The 21,579-nt window shown below is 46.7% G+C and overlaps 1 protein-coding gene across 1 annotated transcript in view; it reads right to left on the bottom strand.

The window, feature by feature from the left end:
• Positions 1–13,918, bottom strand: part of Pik3ap1 (phosphoinositide-3-kinase adaptor protein 1) — a 124,173-nt gene extending 110,255 nt beyond the window's left edge. Inside the window, exons 1-2 of the mRNA XM_050147170.1 lie at positions 13,756–13,918; positions 4,116–4,535 (exon numbers count right to left, since the gene is read on the bottom strand). Of these exons, the coding sequence (XP_050003127.1) occupies positions 4,116–4,535; positions 13,756–13,768 (433 nt within the window). The 5' untranslated portion in view covers positions 13,769–13,918. The remainder of the gene's footprint in view (positions 1–4,115; positions 4,536–13,755) is intronic.
• Positions 13,919–21,579: the final 7,661 nt, after the last annotated feature.

Genomic DNA, 21,579 nt, shown 5'->3' with positions numbered 1-21,579 from the left:
CATTTTACAGATGAAGAACTTGGAAGATAAACTCCAACACACTGCAGACTCTAATTAAAACATATGTTCAATTTTAAGGAGATTGCCAAACTTAGAGATATTTTAAAACCTCCAAAATATTTTTTCATGAGATAGAAATAATTATCAATTATTAAGTGAAGAAAGAACAGAGATTAAAGTAGTGTAGGACCCCCATCTGAAAGTCAGAAGCATTTTTATGTAGAGAACTGAACGTTTAAAACCTGCCAGAGTGAACACACAGATTTTGTAAGTAGAACACTGGGGCTCCATGTTGAAAACTAACAGTTTAACCATCAAACACTGGTCTAACTTTATACCTAGACCAGCCAGTATACAGGAGCTGCCCTGGTTTCCAGAGAACTGAGGCTTTGAGAAAATGGCTCAGGCACAATGGCGCTGTGACCAGTGTCCTGAAGGTGGTGGACCCTGGGCCACACTGGCAACAGCATAGGAGCTTGCTAGGAATGTAGATTCTTCAACTAACCAGAGCTCACAGGGTCTCACATACACCAGGGTGACAATCAGGGACCCTCTATGGCTCTGACTTAGGTCTTAAAAGCTATATTATGGTTGTGTCGCTGGGTGTTCCTGTGGGACTCCTAACAGTGGGTGTAGGAGTGTCTTTGGCTCTTTTTCCTGCTCTTGGGACCCTTTTCCTCCTACTGAGTGGCCTCATCCAGCCTTGATATGAGGGTCTGTGCTTAGTCTTACTGACCTTGTTAGGCCAGGTTGATATCTCTGGGATTCCTGCTCTTTTCTGAAGGGAAAGGAGGAGGAGTGGATCTGAGGGAGTCGGAAGTTCAGAGGGAGGGACTGGAAAGAGTGGAGCAGGGAACTGCAGTTGGTGTGTAATGTATGAGAGAAGAATAAATAAATCAATTTTTAAAAAGAGAAATGCAGGTTGCTGAGTTCCACCCAGCCTTCAGTCAACATATGCTACTAATAAGGTCCGCAAGTTCTTCTTGCACATGAAAATTTGAGAAGCATTTATTCAAATTCGAGTCTAACTGACTGTGTGTGTAACCACCAGCACTCTGCGTTTCCACCCCCCACCATTTCTTAATTCTATATGTCCCATTGATTCTGAACGGCAGATTTCCCACGAAGCAGCTTATTTTAATTGCTTATTGAAATAATCTTGTTCCAACAATAGGCTGTTTGTTATTGGAACAAAAGGACTACTGTGAAGAAATTCACCTTTCTGAAGCACTGGGAGATGAAGCCTCACAGCGCACTGCGTCGTCATAGTCCAGAGTAAAATAGAGCAAATCGTAAAATTCCAGAGGAGATGGATGTAGGCAGATGTCTCACCACTGGATGTTCCCATATCTTATTAAAAGTATCCCCTTGTACTTTATAAGATTGATTTTTCCTACTTTTAGTTATATGTGCACATGTGTGTTTGTATGCATGTATGTGCATGTGGGTATAGATACCCTAGGAACCCACAGCTCCTGGAGGAGCTGAGAGTCACCTGATGTGGGTACTAGGAACCAAACTCAGGTTCTCTGCTAGAGCAGTACAAGTTCTTTGCCTCCAGCACCCTATCTGGGACCTAACATGTGTTAAGCAAGCACTTTCTCAATGAGCTTCTTCTCAAACCTTTTTTTTTTTTTTTTTTTTTTTTTTGAGACAGGGTTTCTCTGTAGCTTTCTAGCCTGTCCTGGAACTAGCTCTTGTAAATTGGGCTGGCCCCAGACTCACAGAGATCTGTCTGCTTCTGCCTCCCGAGTGCTGGGATTAAAAGCATGCACCACCACTGCCTTAATATTTTTTTTAGATTGTAAAACTTTCCTTCAGTTATGTAAGTATATATTATATATTTTTAAATCTATCATTAAGATTACCTTGAAGCATACCAAAATATTAGCTGTTATCTTTATGCTGTAGGACTATAGCTGATAATTTTGTTTGATTTTTTTAATTTTTTATATTTTTTTATTGTTTTTATTGAGCTCTTTATTTTTCTCCACTCCCCTCCCATTCTCTCGCCTCCCCTTCTACCCTCTCCCATGGTCTCCATGCTCCCAATTTACTCCCTTTAAATTTTTAAAATATTGGCACAATCCTGTTTAAGAGACTAATGATGAGTACATATTGTGAAATGGCAATCCTTCCAGGGAGCTCTGAATAATTGATTGGCAGATCACGGTGGCCAGCAATGACGCTGCTGCGTGGGCCACTGCAATGAAGTCACCCTTGGGGAGGAGCAACTAGTGTGTCTGGGTTCTTTGTAAGTTTGCATGGCACACAGCTCCCAAAAAGCAATGAAACATGATCATGCACATCTGAATGGTGTGCTTTTCCTGTCATTTCAAAGTCAAAATGAGCGAACTCTAGAAAATTGTTAATGGGATCCCAAGCATTTCAAGTGAGTCATCTCTTGCATTAACACCAGTTATTTGCATTAATCCCAGCACTCGGGAGGCAGAGGCAGGAGGATCTCTGTGAGTTCACAGCCTGGTCTATAAGAGCTAATTCCAGAACAGGCTCCAAAGTTACAGAGAAACCGTGTCTCAAAAAAACAAAAAACACCTGTTATTTGTATTACAAAATGAGCACGACTCTACTATGCTGAGACCTGATCATACTCACTGGTTATATCACCCAGGAAGCAGGAAACCTCGGCTGAAGAATTGCCATCTTCAGACTGACCTGTGAGCATGTCTTTGGAGCATTTGCTTGATGAGCGATTGTCTGGGAAGGGCTTAGCTGTGGGTTGGTGGTTCTAGTCTGTGTAAGAATGCAAGCTGAGCAAGCCTTAGGGAGTAAGCCAGTAAGCAGCATTCAACCATTGGATTCTGACTTGAGCTCCTGCCTGAAGTCCCTGCTTTAGCTTCCCTTGGTGACAAACTAAAACCTGGAAGCTGGAATAAATCCCTTCCTCCCCCCAGATGGTCTTTGGTCCGCATGTGTTATCACAGCAACAGAACGCAAACCAGGACATAGAGTTGCTGTTCTTGCTTCAGTCCTGGGGATTGAACCTCCAGCCTAGCACACACTAAGGCAGAGGAAGTATTCCAGAATACTTCATTCTCAGCCCTCTCTGCACCTTCATCCACCCCACCCTAAAACAGAGTCTGGCCTTGAACTTACTGTGTGTAACCCAGGCCAACCTTGAACTTTGGATCTTCCTGCTACTGTCTCTCAAAGAGCTGGGATTTCAAACCCGCAGGAACCACGAGGCCCATCTTAGAGTTGGTAAATTCTGGCTTTGGATCAGGAAATGAAAGAGGGTATGGATGAGCTACACTAATGCACACATTACACCTGGAACTACTGAGGCAAAGGGAAACTGGGCCGGTAGTTGTCCAGCGTTCTTGGCTGGTACCAAGTATGTAAGTTCTCAAATGGCAAGAAAACAGAAGGCAGACACACAGCCTGCTCACGGCTCGCACGAAGGCCAGAAAGAAAAGCCAAAAGGGGAAGAAAAGCTGTGACCCGCAGCCATCCCAGTGTTCATCTTCTGCTTCTGTTAATCAGAGTGTGCGTCATATCCTGGCCCCAGGAAAGTCATTAGCCCTGCAGAAAGGACTGGAAAGTTACCAGTTTGAAAGGAGAAGCAGGGAGAACGGCAGAAGGTGGGCCGATGAGAAAAAAGGGTTATTGCTCCATAAACGGGTTCTTTTTAATTGACATTTCAAAATGCTATCCAGGTCACTGCAAAGAAGAGAGTGGAAGCAGAAGGCACGCAGGGAGGGCTGCAGTGATAAGGACTGGTGGGCGAGCCAGTCACACCATAACCATCAAAGTCTCTCCTTCCTATCCCTGCTTCGGAGTAGGGAACCTGGATTCTGTGTTGTCCAAAGCATAGAAAATTCTAGAAAGAAGGTTCAACCTATCCCATCTCAGAAATCTGGCTGTTCTAAACCAAGAACTACCTAAATCTCTGGAGGATTGACTCCAGGGCCTTGCACGGGGTAGGAAGTACTCTCTCTCTCTTCCTGAGCTAGAGCCTCGGGGGACACCGGCTCTGAGGAGAGTTTTCCTCATTTTCTAACACAAATAACCAACAAGTATCAGACAAAGATACTTCGCCTGGATCTAGAATGCCGCTCTACGTGATTCCTCTTGAGCGCGCCTCTCTTCCTTACCTTCAGAAATGACTTTTCTCACAGCCGCCAGGTAGGTCTCCGGCTCATCATCACAGGTGAGCTCCTGCCAGTGCGCCCACTCCGGAAAGAAGGTCTCAAAGTCCTCATCCTCCGACTGCACTCCGCACAGCAGCCGCACCACCCGCTGCGGAGGGTGGAAGGCGCGCTGCAGCACCGGCAGCAGTCCTGGCTGGCAGAAACATTCCACCAGCCCCGCAGACAGTAGCACCAGCATGCACCGTGCATCCCGGAACACCCACAGGTCCTGGGCAGAGAAGGAGGTATCCGGGCCCAGCCGGTATGTCCGCATCTTCTGGCTGCGGACCTGATGGCAGGATATGAAAAGGTCCTGTAAGTACTGGCACCATTCCTCCGCATCTTGGCTGTAGAAGATGAGAATGTCGCATCCTCGGCCCCACCCTGCAAGGAGACAGGGAAGCTCGTTAATGCCTGCTCCTTCTTGGAGGCAATCTGAAGCCGGGGAGACACACTGTCCAACAGGGCCTGGTACCTACAACTTCCCAGGAATACCTAATCCATTTGTCTAACCCTTTTCCTTTCTTGCAGTCCACCAATGTGCCAGATACGCCACACTCATCACCCAAACATGTGCCTGTGGTAGGATTTCAATACATTTAGCCAATGACTTTTGGGACAGTGAGCCCTAGGGCGTGGTCTTGTCTGCCAAAAACAGAGAGTAAAAGCTGAGGGAGAGGGTCACAGCTCTCTTGCTCTGGCGCTCCCTTGGGTGATCAGAGCAGGCCGCCAACAGACCCTTGCCGTTGGTGCTCAATGTAGCGCATTGAGTTACTTAGCCAGGGCTCACAGAGGTAGCCAGTAGTTGACCTGACCCTGAAACATAGTTCTGTTTCAAATACAGTGGTCAGGAACATAGCAGTGAGATCAGACTGTGAGGGTCAGAATTCTTGTTCTGCCAACTAGCCACACAACTCCAGGAAAAATTACTAAAATCTTCCGGGCCTTGGTTTCCTTGTCTGGAAGTAGAAACAGCATGGCAATTTTTATGTGGATCTCAGGTCAAGTTCTCAGCAAAGAGCTTGGAGTAGAAAAAGAACCCTCGGGAGTTGCAGGCTGGTGTCACGATCCTCTCACTGACCGTGCATCAGTGTGAGAGGAAACCGGTGAGTTGATGCTTTGACCTTCTCTCCCCCACCGTTGGTCTGTGACAGGAGCTTTCTTCTCCTAAGGAAGCAGAGATGGGCAGAAACAAACAGGCCAAGAGGGCAGGGATGGAGTCACCTGGTCCTTATCCTTCACTTACAGGTGAAAGAAACACATTGTCTGAGAAGATGAAGGGACTTACTCAGATTCACAATCAGTAAGTTAACAGTAGAGCCAGGACCAACACTCATGGTGGTTCCCAGTCCAATCCTTTGTCCCAGCCTCTACTTCCTCCTATCAGGAAATAGGCCAAGACTCTTATAAAGGAGTCATCTTCCAATGTCACATCTTCCAATGACGGATCGAAGTTCAAAGAAGGTAGGCTCCCAACCTTACTGTGACCACTGTCCCACACCGTGGCTTTGACATCCTAGTCTGGAAATAGTGTGGCATGGATGAACACAAAGTTACATGCATCCTATGATGAAGCAGGCTGGGGGAAGGGCAGGGAACCCTTCCTGAAACAGTGACCTAAGTCATAGGTTTTCACAATGAAATGTCAGCCCTGGGGGTGTTGAGGTGGCTCAGGATGTAAAGGTGCTTGGTCACCTGAGTGCAGTTTCCAGATGAAAGGATAGAATCAATGCCGCAAAGTTGTCCTCTGACCTCCACACACATGCCATGGTACACATGTACACACAGCACGTATGCACGCATGATAAAAATAAAGAAATGGCATCTCAGATCCATATATCACTGAGCGGTTCCAGGTAAGGTCAGAAACAGGATCAGAGTAAGTCCCTGGGTCTTTAAGCTCAAAAAATATGATAGGAAAAAAAATCCTTTTTTCTGGCCATCTCCCTGGGTAGCTACCTTGAACTCTAGACCCTCCTGGCTCCACCTCCCAAGGGCCAGCGTTTAGAGGTATGTACTACCATGCCAAGCCAATGGCAGTGTTTTCGGAAAGGTTAACAAGTGGACAAAAAAGTAAAGGAGAAGAGGATGTCTTGAACATAAGAAGCATCACTAAGAAAGTATGGCTATGACATAAGACTAGACAGGAAGACCAATGGAACCGAACAGAAGTCCTGGATATCAATCCACACATCTTCGAACACCTGATTTTTGACAAAGAAGCAAAAAAATATCAAATGGAAAAAAAGCACATTTAACAAGTGTAACAAGTGGTGCTGGCATAATTGGATATCAACATGTAGAAAAATGAAAATAGACCCATATCTATCACCATGCACAAAACTCAAGTCCAAATGGATCAAAGACCTCAACATAAAGCCAGCCACACTGAACCTTATAGAAGAGAAAGTGGGAAATATACTTGAATGCATTGGCACAGAAGACCACTTCCTAAATATAACCCCAGTAGCACAGACACTGAGAGCAACAATTAATAAATGGGACCTCCTGAAAGTGAAAAGTTTCTGTAAAGCAAAGGACACGGTCAGCAAAGACAAAACGACAGCCTACAGAATGGGAAAAGATCTTCACTAACCCTACATCAGACAGCGGTCTAATCTTCAAAATATACAAAGAACTCAAGAAACTGGACACCAAAAGAACACATAATCCAATACAAAAAGGGAGTACAGACCTAAACAGAGAACTCTCAACAGAGGAATCTAAAATGGTTGAGAGACACTTAAGGAAATGTTCAACATCCTTAGTCATCAGAGAAATGCAAATCAAAACAACTCTGAGATTCCATCTTACACCTGCAAGAATGGCCAAGATCAAAAATACTGATGACAACTTATGCTGGAGAGGATGTGGGGGAAAGGGAACACTTCTGCATTGCTGGTGGGAATGCAAGCTGGTACAACCCCTTTGGATATTAGTGTAGTGATTTCTCAGAAAATTAGAAAGCAACCTTCCTCAAGACCCAGTAATACCACTTTTGGGTATATATCCAAAGGATGCTCAATCATGCCACAAGGACATGTGCTCAACTATGTTCATAGTAGCTTTGTTTGTCATAGCCAGAACCTGGAAACAACCTAAATTCCCCTTGACTGAAGAATGGATAAGGAAAATGTGGTACATTTACACAATGGAGTACTACACAGCAGAAAAAAATAAAAACATCTTAAATTTTGCAGGAAAATGGATGGAGCTAGAAAACATTATTTTGAGTGGGGTAACCCAGACACCGAAAGACAATTATCACATGTACTCACTCACAGGTGTTTTTTAAACATAAAGCAAAGAAAGCCAGCCTACAAACCACAATCCCAGAGAACTTAGACAACAATGAGGACACTAAGAGAGACTTACATAGATCTAATCTACAAGGGAAGTAGAAAAAGACAAGATCTCCTGAGTAAACTGGGAGCATGGGGACCTTGGGGAGGGCAGAAGGGTGAGTGGAGAGGCAGGGAGCAGAGCAGAGAAAAATGTAGGGCTCAATAAAAAGGAAAAAAAGAAAGAAAGTAAGGCTAGGACTGGCGAGATGGCTGATTGGTTAGGAGCACTTGTTCTTTCAGAGGATGAAGGCTGAAGTCCCAGCACCCATGTCAGGCAGCTCACAACTTCACAGCTTCAGTGGATCCAATGCCTTCTCCTGGCCCCTGCTGACACTGGCAGACACAGACATGCACATATAAATGCATGAAAATATAATTTTAAAAAATTTAATAAATTAATATTATAAAAATGAAGGAGAAGGAGGAGTGGGCTGGAGACATAGCTCAGCGGTTAAGATCACTGGCTGCTCTTCCAGAGAAGCAGGGTTCAATTCTCAGCACCTACATGACAGCTTACAACCGTCTGTAACCTCAATTCTAGAGGATCTGACACCCTCACACAGAGATGTATACAGGCAAAACACCTATCAATTCTCATAAAATAAAAACAAATAAATTATTTTTAAAAAGAGGAAGAAGAAAGTGAGGCTAGCCATCCTAGTACCTGACAGGTAGAGGTAGGGGATGGATGTTCAAGATGAGGCCGACTAGATGGCTGATCAGGAAAAGGCTCTTGTACAAATAGATCTCTAGTTTGAGGCCAGCCTGGTCTATAGAGCGAGTTCCAGGACAGGCTCCAAAGCTACAGAGAGACCCTGTCTCGAAAAACAAAACAAAAATACAGGCAGTGGTGGTGTAAGCCTTTAATCCCAGCACTCAGGAAGCAGGAGCAGGTAGGAACTCTCTGGGAGTTCAAGGCCAGCCTAGTCTACAGAGTGAGTTCCAGGACATCGATGGTTATGCAGAAAAACTGTGTCTCAAAAAACCAACCCACCCCCTCCCAAAAAAAAACCCTGAAGAAAAATACAAATTTCTTATGCATACAAATCCCAGATAATTTCTGTAGGTGACCCCAGCCTCAGGGAAACACAACACGGGTCTTCCTAAATGTGGGTTGTGTCCAGTGATTTCTTTCCAAAGAGTCCAGTATGGAGAGACAGAGACAGTCACTTCAGAGTGCACAAATTCAACAATTAACCGTCTCCACCCAATGACCAAGATCACCATCAACAACCAGGAGATGTGTTAAAAGCCTGTACTCTTCGAATAAAACCCACAAAATCCCTGACTAGCGCTTCTCAAGACTTTCAAAGTGAGAGGTGAGGTCAGGAGGAAAAAGTAAGGGGTCCAGGACAAGCTGTGGGGGGGGGGGGAGCATAAACCAAACACACTGTACACACATATGAATTCTCAAATGATCAGTAAAAATACTGCACTTCTAAAGGACTGCCAAGGGTTTTGAGATTAAGCTCAGCAATTACGAGCATTTGTTGCTCTTGCAGAGGTCTGGGATCCGGTGCCCAGCATCTACATGATGGCTCACACCTTCTGTAATTCCAGTTCCAGGAAAACTGATGCCCTCTTCTGAGCTCCTCGGGCATCAGGTGTGTATGTGGTGCACATATATACACGCGGGCAAAACACTGGTAATCATAAAATCTGCCTTTGAAAAAGGATTGACAAGGGTTATCAAGATCTAGGAAAATATGATAAAATCCCAGCTGAGAGGCACCTAAGGATACATCACTGGGAAATGAAGTGTGGTATCTTGAATGGAAAGCAGGGACACTGTGTACAAATTAAGGAGACTTGAAAAAAGCATAGGCTAAAAACTAACTGACCACCCAGAATGTGGGAAGCTGAAGCAGCAGAAGCAAGAATTTTAGAGTCCAACCTGGGACATCCAGTGAGTTCCAAGCTAGCCTGAGCTATATGCTGATATCTTGTCTTAAAAGGCACCCTCCAAAAATAATAATTCCCAATACTGGTTTAGGTATTTCAGTAAGTGTCTATCACATTAATGTAAGTTGCCAATAAGAACTGGGGATTAGAATACATGGGAACTCTACAAAGTTTTTGTCATTTTCCTGGAAATCTAAATCTGTTCCAAAATAACTTTATTAAAAACACAATTGAATATGGAAAGCAGCCATTTAAAGTGGCTTGTTCCTGGGACTCAAGTTTTGAACACAATCTCCATTGAGCAAGAGTATTTAGGAAGGCCCACACCTTTAATCCCAGCACTCAATAGGCAGTGGCAGGTGGATCTCTGTGAGTTTGAGGCTAGCCTGGTCTACAGAGCTAGTTCTAGGACAGCCAGGACTACACAGAGAAACCTTGTCTTGAAAATACAAAGCAAAATAAAACAAAACAAAAAGCCCTAGATTGTCCAGGGACTTGCAAGGTGGCTCAGTGGTTAAGAACACTGGTGACTCTTCCAGAGGACCTGGGTTCAATTCCCCCCTCCCACATGGCAGCTCACAACTGTCTATAACTCTAGTTCCAGGGAATCCAACACTCTCACCTAGATATACATGCAGCCATAATACCAATGCATAAGAACAATAATTTAATAATAAATTAAAAGAATATTTGAGAAGAAAGTGGCTAGTGCCTCGGTCAAATTAATATCACAACCTCTGTGACTGTGTGTATGTGTGTGTGCGTGCACACGTGCACACGTGTGTGTTTGTGTTTACTGCAGTTTGACTTCAACCAATATCATAAACGGAGGCAAATCTGCCCTCACTGTAAATAACTGCAATTCAATTTACCATCCTCCTGACTCCTTCGGGGCTGCTGAAATCAAAAGCTGGGGAAGTTGTAAAAAAGTCCAAAGTGGAAGTTCAAGTTCCTCCCCGAGGGAGCAGCCCAGGGCTATCAGCTTTGTCAGCAACTCTCCCTGCTGGGGGGAATGCCCCTTTCTTCCACAATTCCCTTCCTTCAGCCCTGAGTCATTGCTCCCCATTCTCAAGCACTTCTTTTTCCTATTCAGTTAGAGAAACAATGCAGGAGCCAGCCAGGAGCCCACAAACCGTGGCAGAACGGAGGAAAGGGCTTTGTTCTCGTGGACTGCAAAGAACAGGTTTGGCTTCAGGCGCCAGGAACGGACTGAGTCCAGGAAGGGGCTGGCTGACCACAGTTGGGAGAGAGTAGTGGGGATGGGTAGGACACGGGGGGGGGGGGACTGACACTGACCCTGGGACCCTGTCTATTTGACCTGGAGCCATGTTCGAGCCAGAGCGCCACTATTCGTTTATTCATTCACTCTCTCATTCACGTATTGTTGTCTGTGTATGGGCACGCTGTGCTGTGTGTGTGTTCATGAAACCACAGCATACATGTTGAGGTCCAGGAACAACTTGCAGGATCCAGTTCTCCCTCTCCCATGTGAGTCCCAGGTGATCAAATTCAAGTCATCAGGTTTGGTGACAAGCACTACAAGTCTGTGACCCTATACGTCCAGGAATGGCAGGAGGAGCTAAAGAGGAACCTGAGAGGAGGGGGCAGGACAAGATCTGAGCTCTTTTCTCAGGTTCTTGGAGGCCACAGCCTGGAAGGGAAGACTCCGGTCTTCACCAGCTGCAGACTTGGTACTTTTGGGGAATCCCCAGGCTCTTCTCTCTCTCTCTCTCTCTCTCTCTCTCTCTCTCTCTCTCTCTCTCTCTCTCTCTCGTAAATAAGGGAAATGATTCCAGCACAAAGTGCTCACACTTCACCTCACTGCTCAAGGTTCTTCTGAGGCCAAGAGGCCAAGATTCTTCACGATTTCAAGCAAACGAAGCAAACACATCTTTCAGGAAAGACTGACTTTCACCCTCCGATGGCAGGGTATTTAAGCAGACCAGAGGATTAAGCTACAGCTGAGTGGACGAACAAATTACACAGCAAGAAGTCAGTCACTAAAACCACAGACTACATGATCCCATTCATTTTCCAGTTCAGAGCAGAGCATTCCAGAGGTGAGATAGATGGGTGTACTGGAAAGGAGGCAACACCTCTCTTTGAGGGGATGACATCCCTCTCAAGGTCACGTGCTTGTGAAGACACTAGAAACCCTTCATTGCGCTCTTTCAGGCATGTCCAATCAGTAGCCCTTGAGCCAAACATATCCCAGCACAGCTATGAATGTGACTCAACTCATTTGGAGATGATGTCATGCCACGATGTCAAAAGGTTAGACACAGAGCATTTTGGGTAAACATATTATAATATTATTTTAAAAATAAGAAAGCCATACAGAAGGTTGGCCTAGATGACTCTCGAGCCTATGGCATGTTAGCGGGAAACAAGACTTCCTTCCACTGTGACCCGCCCTCTTGAGGACTTGTAGCTATAGACCGCAGGGAGCCCAGGGGGACCCAGTCTCACTCACACCACCTGGCACGGTGTCTCACCACAGAGGCAATGACAGCAAGAGGTTTGAATAACTTTATTCACCAATCCAAAGAGTGCACCAGGTTTGGTTGCTGGGCTGGAGTCCTCATCTAAACCCTAGTCCACCTGTCGAGGCTAGCCCCTTCAGCTACACCCCTTGGAGTCAGCCTTCTAGACACAAGACAGGGGAAGCAGGTTGCTTGGCCTCCTTTGCTCAAGTCTCACCAGTTTGCTGTTTGCCTATTCTAGCCAGGCAAGGGGGCAGAAGCGTAGCCAGTTATTTTCTTCTCTTCCTAACCCCTCCATCCACCCAGCCATGATAGTTGTTCCCTGTATCTTGAACACATGGCGCAGACCTCCTGCTTGGAGCGCTCAACTCCCCAGGGCCCTCTATCTCCCCCTCCTTTGGGTCTTGCCTAATTTCCCTTGTTATGCGACTTCACCTAACCATTCCATTTAAAAGTCTAACTCAAACCCCCTTACTCCCATCTGTTTTCCCATTGCCCATACCATGCCAAGTACTGTCTTATTAAATGAGTTGTTGCCTTCCCGGCCCTCGCTGTTACATGGCTTTTATCTTCTGGTTTCCTGAACACCTAGTACCATGCCTGGAAACCACAATCCTGACATCAATGTCTGCCCAGTGAATGAACCCCTGTATAGAACCCTTACCTCCATCACTGATTCTTCTAACCCATAGAGCCTGACTAGGGAGCCACAGGCAGAGATGAACCACTCCCACCATCTTTAGTAATGAGCCTGTCCATCACAGCCCTTTGCACCCTGGTTCCAAAGTACCACAACCTCAGGTTAGGCCTTCGCAGATCTGGAGAGAGCTGGTTCTTCTGTCCAGCAGATGCTCCCTTCCTTTCCAAGCAGTGACTTCCCCAGCCCACTACACTTCTTTCTTCCTGTTTTCAGGCACTGCCTCTCTAACAACAACAGCCTTGGGCTGGGTAAACACAAATAAACCAAACCAAAAACAGGCAACTCTCTCTTCTCACCTAGTAATTCCCTATTTACTCACTGTTTTCTTTCACACCAACCACCAAAACCCTGTGGTGAAGAGAGACCAGGCCCGCCCTTCATCACCAAGAGCATAATATGTCTAATGTCCACTGAGGTGTATAAGCAGGGGCCATTAATCGTCTTTCAATATTATCATTGTGTGGTTTGTCCTAGACCTCAGCGAGCTGAGGACTTGCCAAGTATATACACTCTTGATCCAGAAAAGAACCCAAGACCAGCCAGAAGATACGCTGGCACCCTCCGACGGGTACATTTGCCCACCAATTTCCAGTCCACCCAGGGCCTTAAAGTCCCACGGAGAGCACAGTAAGAGGAGCTTTAAAGTGGCAGCAGTCTCGGGTTTCAGCACATTTCCAGAGGAAAAAATACAAATCCGGTGGATCCCATAAGCTGCCCCAGGACCACTTCTGATCTCCCAGGACCACCTAGGACGCCTGAGCGCCCCCTGTTGATCGGATAAGACCCTAAGAGAAGCATTTGGCCTTTTAGAGAAGCGGGCCCTTAATCTCCTTTCAATGGTCCCAATACTCAAAAGTTACAACCGAGAAAGAAACCCTAGGGCTACTTGGACCAGAACTAGAGAGAGAAAAGGAAACTTAGAAACTGGGATGGGGCGAAGTTCGGGCAGAAACTGGAGAGAATCGCGCACAGACCAGTTAGGCAAAACGTGAGAAAGTTGGGAGGGGAAGTTTGCGACCGAAGACCTGAGAAAACATCAGTAAGAACACAAGATCCCAGCATTAAGGACTAAAGAAGTGAGAGAAAAGCTAGTCAGGCCGTGTGGGTGGCGCCAGAGAGGCTCAGGGACCAGCGGCGGGGCCCGGGAGCCAGGGAGCACCGTGCCTGCTACCCACCTGAGGCTGCCATGCCGTCGCGGGAGCAGCTCGCATCCCCGGCCAGCCTGGAGCACGGTACCCGGTGCCCGCAGCCGCAGTGGGCGATGTCGCTGGCACTGGGAGGGAGTGGAGCCCGGCTGCGCTCCTGACAGTGGCGACTCTGCCGCTTCCTCCCGCGGGGCATCAGGGACTCACGCGGGGGCGTGTCCATAGGGTCCGCCCCGCCCGCTGGGCTCAGCTGGGCACCTGCACGCGCGGCGGTTGGGGAAGGGAAGTGAGAAGCCCACAGGACCAGCCACCAGCTCCCAGAGCTGACCCCTGCTCGTGCCACGTGTGGCCCGTGCCTCAGGAAAGCAGGCAACAACCTCGGCGGCCGCCAAAGAACAACCTCAGATGCGGGAACTGGGGGAGGGAAAGCAGAGGGGACAGGGCTGGCTGGTCTAGGGGACCTGAGGTGGGGATGCATAGCACAGCTGTCCCAACCACCTTGTCCCTTGGGGCTTGTCCTTGAGACGCTGCCCCCAAGAAGAAGGGGGGTCTGCAGGAAGAGGAAGGAGGAGCACCTGGCCTTGGGGTCTTGGCGTTGCCCTTGGGTGCCCTCCTGTGACCCTTCTGCATTTTCTTGGATCTGGTCCTCTGAGGGCACACGGGTGTTAACTATAATTTTTGATAGATGGACGTTATCACCGCCAAGGGCCTTCCACACTATTGCTCCGCTTCCATTACCAGAGCTTTCTCTGGCTTTCTTCTATTTCCCTCCACTTTAAAAAAATGCATTTTTATTTGTTTGTTTTATTTTTATTTATTTGTTTTGTGTGCTTGCGTGAGAGTATGCTTGCACGGGTTGCAGATCTCATTGAGAGGTCAGAAGATAACTTGTGGGAGTCTCTTCTCTCCTTCCATTATGGAATCAAACCGGCTTGACGCTAGGTAGCAGGCAATCTCACCAGAGCCATCTCACCAGCACCCCCTTCCACTTCTAAGGACCCCAAGTGAGTTTATTGAACTGACCCGACCATCCACGAAAAACTGTCTAATGGTTCCCTGATGGTGGTCGCCTCAATACATCTACAACTTCAGTTCTTTGTCCTATAAGGTAGAAAATTCACAGATCTAGAGATTTGGGTCCTGGCATCTTTGGACACAGTTACTCTGCCTAACACAGGCACACACAGGAATTCCTAAAGCAGAGATGAGCATGCTGCCTGCGGTCCTCTCTGTTTAGGATATCCTTGGCCTCCGCCCCGTTCTGACGCACAGTGATAGCCATCCCACACTATTAAAGTTCTTTCGGATTATAGATTCTTTATTTTCAGAATGGCTTTAACTGATGTGTCCTATGTTCCATCTAAGTCCCTCAGAGTTAGCCCAGTCTTTTTTGCTATGGAGTCTCTATCCTCTGGGGCCAACTTGGGCCAGAAAATATGCTCGGAAACTGTTTGTGGAATGTGTGCATGAATGCCTATGACCAGGAAATCCTTACACCTGAGATCCAGGGACAGAGGGGACTTTTCAGACACTGAAAACTTGGGAATCATTAAGCTGAGAGGAAGGAACTGTAAATTGCCAAAGTCGGGCCATGTGTTATCCAAGCTATCAGAAAGCAGTGATAATTGGAGGGGGGGAGGTACGTTTACCGATACTGAGCTTGAAGTACCTGTGCAATGGCCTGGGGAGGACTTAGAGCTTTGCCAAGGATGTCACCCTTGGAGCTGAAGTAGCAGCAGTGGGTAAGAAGGTAAAGAGCCAGAACCAGAGCATGGGCAGAACCACGGAGAAGGCCCATGGCCAGGGACCACAGACAGAGCATGGGCAGAACCACGAAGAAGGCCCATGGCCAGGGACCACAGACAGAGCATGGGCAGAACCACGAAGAAGGCCCATGGCCAGGGACCACAGACAGAGCATGGGCAGAACCACGAAGAAGGCCCATGGCCAGGGACCACAGACAGAGATGGGCAGAACCACGGAGAAGGCCCATGGCCAGGGACCACAGACAGAGATGGGCAGAACCACGGAGAAGGCCCATGGCCAGGGACCACAGACAGAGATGGGCAGAACCACGAAGAAGGCCCATGGCCAGAGACCACAGACAAGAGCATGGGCAGAAACATGGAGAAGGCCCATGCCCAGGGACCACAGACAGCATCTCTGAAGGGAAGGTTGAATAAGAACCGGAAACCAATGTTAGAAGGCCCAGGAAGGAGGGCCTTGCAGACAAGGTTGTCAGCAGTATTTGAGGATCACTGTGAGGCTCTGGGAGAATGTCACGAGGCATAAGAATATGCCACTGCTGGCACAGTTGTCAATAAGCAGGAGACCAGGCTGGAGCAGTGGAATATGAACAGAGAAGAGGGGTAGGTGGTAGGACCAAAGCTTGGAGCAGGGACAGAATCTGGACTCTGAATTCTTATCCCAGTCCCTCCACTTACAACTATGGATCCTCAGAAAGTTGTGACCCTGAGAATCCTCAGCTTCCCCAGTGTGTGTGGGCAGTGAGGGAATCTCAAGTCAGAAAATACTGGGTTCAGACACTAGCCTTCCAGATCCTTCCTTGGCCTGAAGCCTCCCTGAAACCTCATGAGTCACCAGACCTGGCTGATCCATGCTCCCTGTTAGTCATTTTATAATTAGCCTGTCTTTGAGGCCAAGTCCCCAGCATCCTCACTTCAAAAGCAAGCTCCCTTTTCTGAAGTCTGGAGGTTCTAGAAAGAAAGGGCCCTCCTAACCAGGATGATCCGGACAACTTCTAACCTAAATATTCCTAAATATCCATCTCTAGCTGCTAGAGGTCATCTGTCCACCGCAGGCAAGGTCTTGGTCACTGAGTCTGCTGCCTTATTTCCCACATTGTAGAGCAGCTCTGACTCCTGGAAGTTGGCTGGGGGGGAGAACCCAGAGACTGATACTCCATGGCTGTGAGGGCATCACTAATTTTGAATGCAGTCCATATGTTTCTCAGTTCAATGGAAAGGACCAGGTGAGGGGAAATAGCGTCTCCAGCTTTGCATCTCCAATATTGCAGAATTATGATCGGGAGAGGGATGTCTCTGCCATCTAGAAGGCCCACAAGTGGATGGAGTGGGGAGGGGAACTCAGATCTGACTGCTGTATTACAGCCATGTTTGATACTGGCAAACAGGAGGAGCCAAAAAGTAGAACAGAGAACAGAGAGGGAAAGAAAGTCCTATTTCTTACTCCAAGAAATTATTTTGAAAGTGCAGGCCTGAGGACCGGTGCTTTCTGGGACATACGGCAGAGGTGAAGGAGCATGCTCTGTGGGCAATCTTAATCCATCCTCCTTCTCCTAGCTTTCCCGTAAGAGTAGCACTTGTAGCATACCTCTGCAGATCAAGAGGTTAATCAGCGCTGCCCAAGGGCGCACACCAGCAATTGCAAAATTGTTTGAACCCAGCTCTGGCTCCAGAACCAATGCGCCTGATCAGGTAAAATGCATGGCAGATTCTGCTATGGCCTGAAGGTCTCCTTAAGATGATGAAGCGTCTGCTGATCACTTCCATGACAACTGGGAATGGCAGAAGTCCTGTCTCATGTGGGCTCCCTCTGCTCTACCTAGACTGGCCAACTCTCCCAAGAAAGGAGTTAGGGGTGGGTGCTCACCTAATAATCCTTTCTCTCCATCCATGCTCTAAGCTTGGCAGCCCATTGGAGGCAAGCTTCTTGTTCCTTATCCCCTCCTTCAATGCCTACCAGGGGACACAGCACACAGCTGTTTTTATATCACCAAGTGCAAGCCATTCGTTTTAGTTTCTAATGTGCAGGCTAAGTGATCTGCCTCGGGTCGCACCACTTCATATGGGGAGCTTGGTCTCCACCTTGTCCCAGAGTCCCAGGACACTGGAGCCTATATATACCACCAGGGTGGGGAGTGTGAAGACAGGATTAAAGGGACTGGTAGTTTGAACCATGATGGTGGGGTTGCGGAGGAGGTACCTGGTTTTACCTAGTAAAGTTGCTGGATTGTTAGAGACCATTAGAATCAGTTTCAACATGACCTAACAGGGCAACCTGTGAGAAGCAGGCAAGTGGGGACTATTGTGACACTTGAAGAACAAACAGCTTCACAAAAGACAAAAGCTTTACCTTCTCACAATAATGTGGCCTTTCTTGTCTATCCACTACTGTGACCCCTCTCCCTGAATGTTCTCTACCACAGCAATGCTAATCACAGGCCTGGGACCCACGTTCAAAGACACAGAATTCTAGGCATCTGCTCTTTGGCTTCAGCGAGGTAATTTTCTGAACTACTGCCGTTTTGAATCCTATTCGTTGCTCAAGAGCTGTTTGCCTTGCCCCGTGTTGTGATCCAGAAGCCCGCCAGCTGCCCTGTGGTAGTGCCACAATCTCCAACCAAAACTGGCATTAGGGATGTGGAAAGGGAATGTCACAGAGACTGCGGGTCGTCACCCAGTATCCATTCTTTCGTTGTCTTCTTATTCTGTTCCGTTGCTGTGATAAAGAAAACACTGACCAAAAGCAACTTGGGGAGGAAAGGGTTTACTTACTTTACACCACCAGATCACAATTAATCACAAAGGGAAGTCAGGGCAGAAACTCAAGGCGGAACCAAGGAGGAAAGCTGCTGAGTGTCTCATTCTCTGACTGATGCTCAACTTGCTTTCTTATACTTTGCAGATCCACCTGCCAGGAGATGGTGCTGCCCACTGTGCACTGGGCGCCCTACATCAATTGACAATCGAGGAAACCCCCATCTCCATCCTCACAGGCCAATCCGATCAAGACAGTTCTTCAGCTAAAGTTCCCTCTTCACAGGTAATTCTCGGTTGTATCAAATTGTGGCAGTAAAAACTAACCAACATGCTTTGGTTCTTAGTGACTGAATCTGCTCCTTGGCTCCGGTGGAGAGTAGCAATGTACCCAATTAAAAGATTATGTTCTCTGCCATCTCCTGCAAACCAGCAGAAGCCAGAAAGATAAATAAACACCATTCAGTGGGATCTAGGAAAGTTCTCTATAAGAACTTTAACTTTGCTAGATTGTTTTTTTTTTTCTTTTCTGCCATTCTTTTATCTCTTGCGTGGGATAGTTAAAAGTCAAGTAGCCTTCTTGAATTATGAGGTGACCATGTGGATACACTTAGGATGATTCAACTAAAAGATGGGCAAAGGTTTCTTACATGCTGTTTCATTTTGATTGTCAACTTGTTAAAATTTAGAATCACCCTTAGAGCAAAGCCTCAATGATGGATCATCTAGATCAAATAGACTATGGGATGTTTGTGGAGGATCGTCTTGATTCCCTAACGTGACGCAGGGAGGTCCTGCCCACTCTAGGCAGCACCTTTCTCTAAGTAAGGGATCCTAGACTGCATCCGTGTAGAGAGAGTGCTGAACACAAGCATGCATGCATGCATGCATTTATCTATGCTCTTCACTACGGATGTGATGAGCATCTAGCTAATTCAAGTTCCTGCCTTCTTGGTTCCCCACAATGATGGACCGGAATCTAGAGTTGTAAACTAAAGTAAACTCTTCTCTTCCTTAATGTGTTTACGGTCTGGGTATTTTATCACAGTGACAGAAATGAAGCCAGGACACCTACCCACGGAGCTTCCCAACAACATCCAGGCTTCTGACCTCTGACTTTTTTCCATCATAGAGGTCAGTGAATCTCTGTTTTTTGAGTTGTGATGGTCTTGAGCTCTGGGCTGTATGTGGTCATCATGTTGACTGCCATGTGAATGGAAGTCAGCCCTCGGTGAGCACCAGCTATAACACATGTCCCTTCTTATGCTGGCTTGCTTGATGCTCATAGCTTTATCTTCACAGAGCAAGACACTGTGAGCTGGTGATGGGAGGCTTCCCCAAGACCATGCGGCAGGCTGCAGAACTGAAAATCCATCCTCAGATCATTCTGAGCCATGGGACAGTGACATATTAGACCCCCTCCAGAGAGTTCATTGAAAAGCACTTCCTGAAGCCATAAGGCTGTTCTCAGATGGGGCCTGACAGAGACTCAGTGCTTTCAGTCATGTGCAGATGGTCACTGTACTCGGGTATGAAGCGTTTCTTCCACGCATTCTACTTCTGCCTTTAGGGGCACTGAAGCAGAAACTCTAGTCATATGTGACAAAAACTAAGGAAGCCTCAGTCTCAGAATATTCGCGTCAGACTATTCATTATTGGACATGTGTGGAACCCATGGCCAACGCAGGCAAATAGCCGTTATCACACCATACTTCACACTGGAGACAGAACTGAGGCCAGCACCCTCCCCTGATTCCTGTCTGGTGCTTTTTTGCTATATTCAACCACCTATTTTCCATTAAACATTCTTGTTTATTTTTTTTATTGGGGGGATTATATATGGGATTTCTCTTTGTAGCCCTGACTATCCTGGAACTTGCTGTGTAGACCAGGCTGGTCTTGAATTCACAAAGATACAACTGCCTCCCAAGAGCTGAGATTAAAAGCATGTGCCACCACACCTGGCTAGAACATTCTTATTTTATACTTTGTCTCTCTGAGTACATCATCACTAGCAGCCGGAGGACATATTACTCTAAATCTGTCATAAGTCTCACTTGGCCATGAAAAATCGTCCTTTATGGGTAGCTAGCTGACTTTTATTTTGTTAAGTATTTTTCATCTGGACTTGTGGGGGCCCAGATGTTTTGGGGTTCTGTCTTGTTGTTATAAGGTACTTGATAGAAGAAACTTAAGAACGGAAGAGTTTATTTTGCTCACAGTTTGAGAATATTCTCCATAGCGGCAGGAAGTCTTGGCCACAGGAGCCTCGGCTACTCACAGTGTGTCTGCAGTCAGGAAGAGAGAGAAGGGAATGTTCAATTCACTTTCTCCTCCACAGGATTCCAACTGTGGAGTGGTACCACCCGCAATAGCAGGTCTTCCCATCACAATAAACCTGGGACCTCCATCTCAGGCATGCCTGGAGGCTTGTCTCCGACAGGATTCTAGATCCCAGCAAGTTGAGGGTCAGTCATCATCACAAGGAGATTCTATTTTTTTTCCGATAGTCTTCTGTCAGTTTTTAATATCATTGATAATCTGGATTCACAAAATAAGATGGAAGGGGCTGGAGAGATGACTCAGTGGTTAAGAGCATTGCCTGCTCTTCCAAAGGTCCTGAGTTCAATTCCCAGCAACCACATGGTGGCTCACAACCATCTGTAGTAAGGTCTGGTGCCCCCTTCTGGCCTTCGGCATACACACAGATAGACTATTGTATACATAATAAATAATAACTAAATTTAAAAAAAAAGACAGGAGGCATTCATTTCCCTCCATTTTCTGATAAAAAAAAATCTTAAATGTCTTTCTCATATTTCTGATAGAGCCACATGGTGGTGGCGCACGCCTTTAGCTCCTGGGGGGAGCAGAGGCAGGAAGATCTCTGTGAATTCTAAATGAGCCTGGTCTACAGAGTGAGTTCCAGGACAGCCGATGCAACACAGAGAAACCCTGTCTCAAAAAACAATCAAAAACATCTGACTAAAATAAACTGTGAACCTATCAAAGCAGACATTTCTCTATCGACTTTTGCCAGCAGTTTCCACTTCCTCAATAGATATAAGCATGTTCAGAGTTTACATTTCATCTTGGCCAGAACTGACTGTTGGATTTTCCTATATGTGTGTCCATTTCATCTAAGGCTTTTCAGGATTACCGACATGGGGGATTCACAATACCCCTTGTCTTCGTATCTACAGGGTTCATTTCAGATTTCAGACACTGGTAATTCTCTAATTCATTCTCTCTCTCCCTCCCTCCCTCCCTCCCTCCCACCCTAGAGTTGTTTATTTGCTTTATTTATCTTTCAAAACCATCTTCAGGTTTTGTC

The sequence above is a fragment of the Alexandromys fortis genome, unplaced genomic scaffold (genome assembly GCF_014885135.2).
Source record: "Alexandromys fortis isolate MF-2015 unplaced genomic scaffold, M_Fortis_MF-2015_v1.1 scaffold_16, whole genome shotgun sequence".
In the NCBI taxonomy this organism is placed as follows: domain Eukaryota; kingdom Metazoa; phylum Chordata; class Mammalia; order Rodentia; family Cricetidae; genus Alexandromys; species Alexandromys fortis.
The sequence above is the reverse complement of the archived record's forward strand: the minus strand, read 5'-3'. Positions and strand labels throughout refer to the sequence as shown.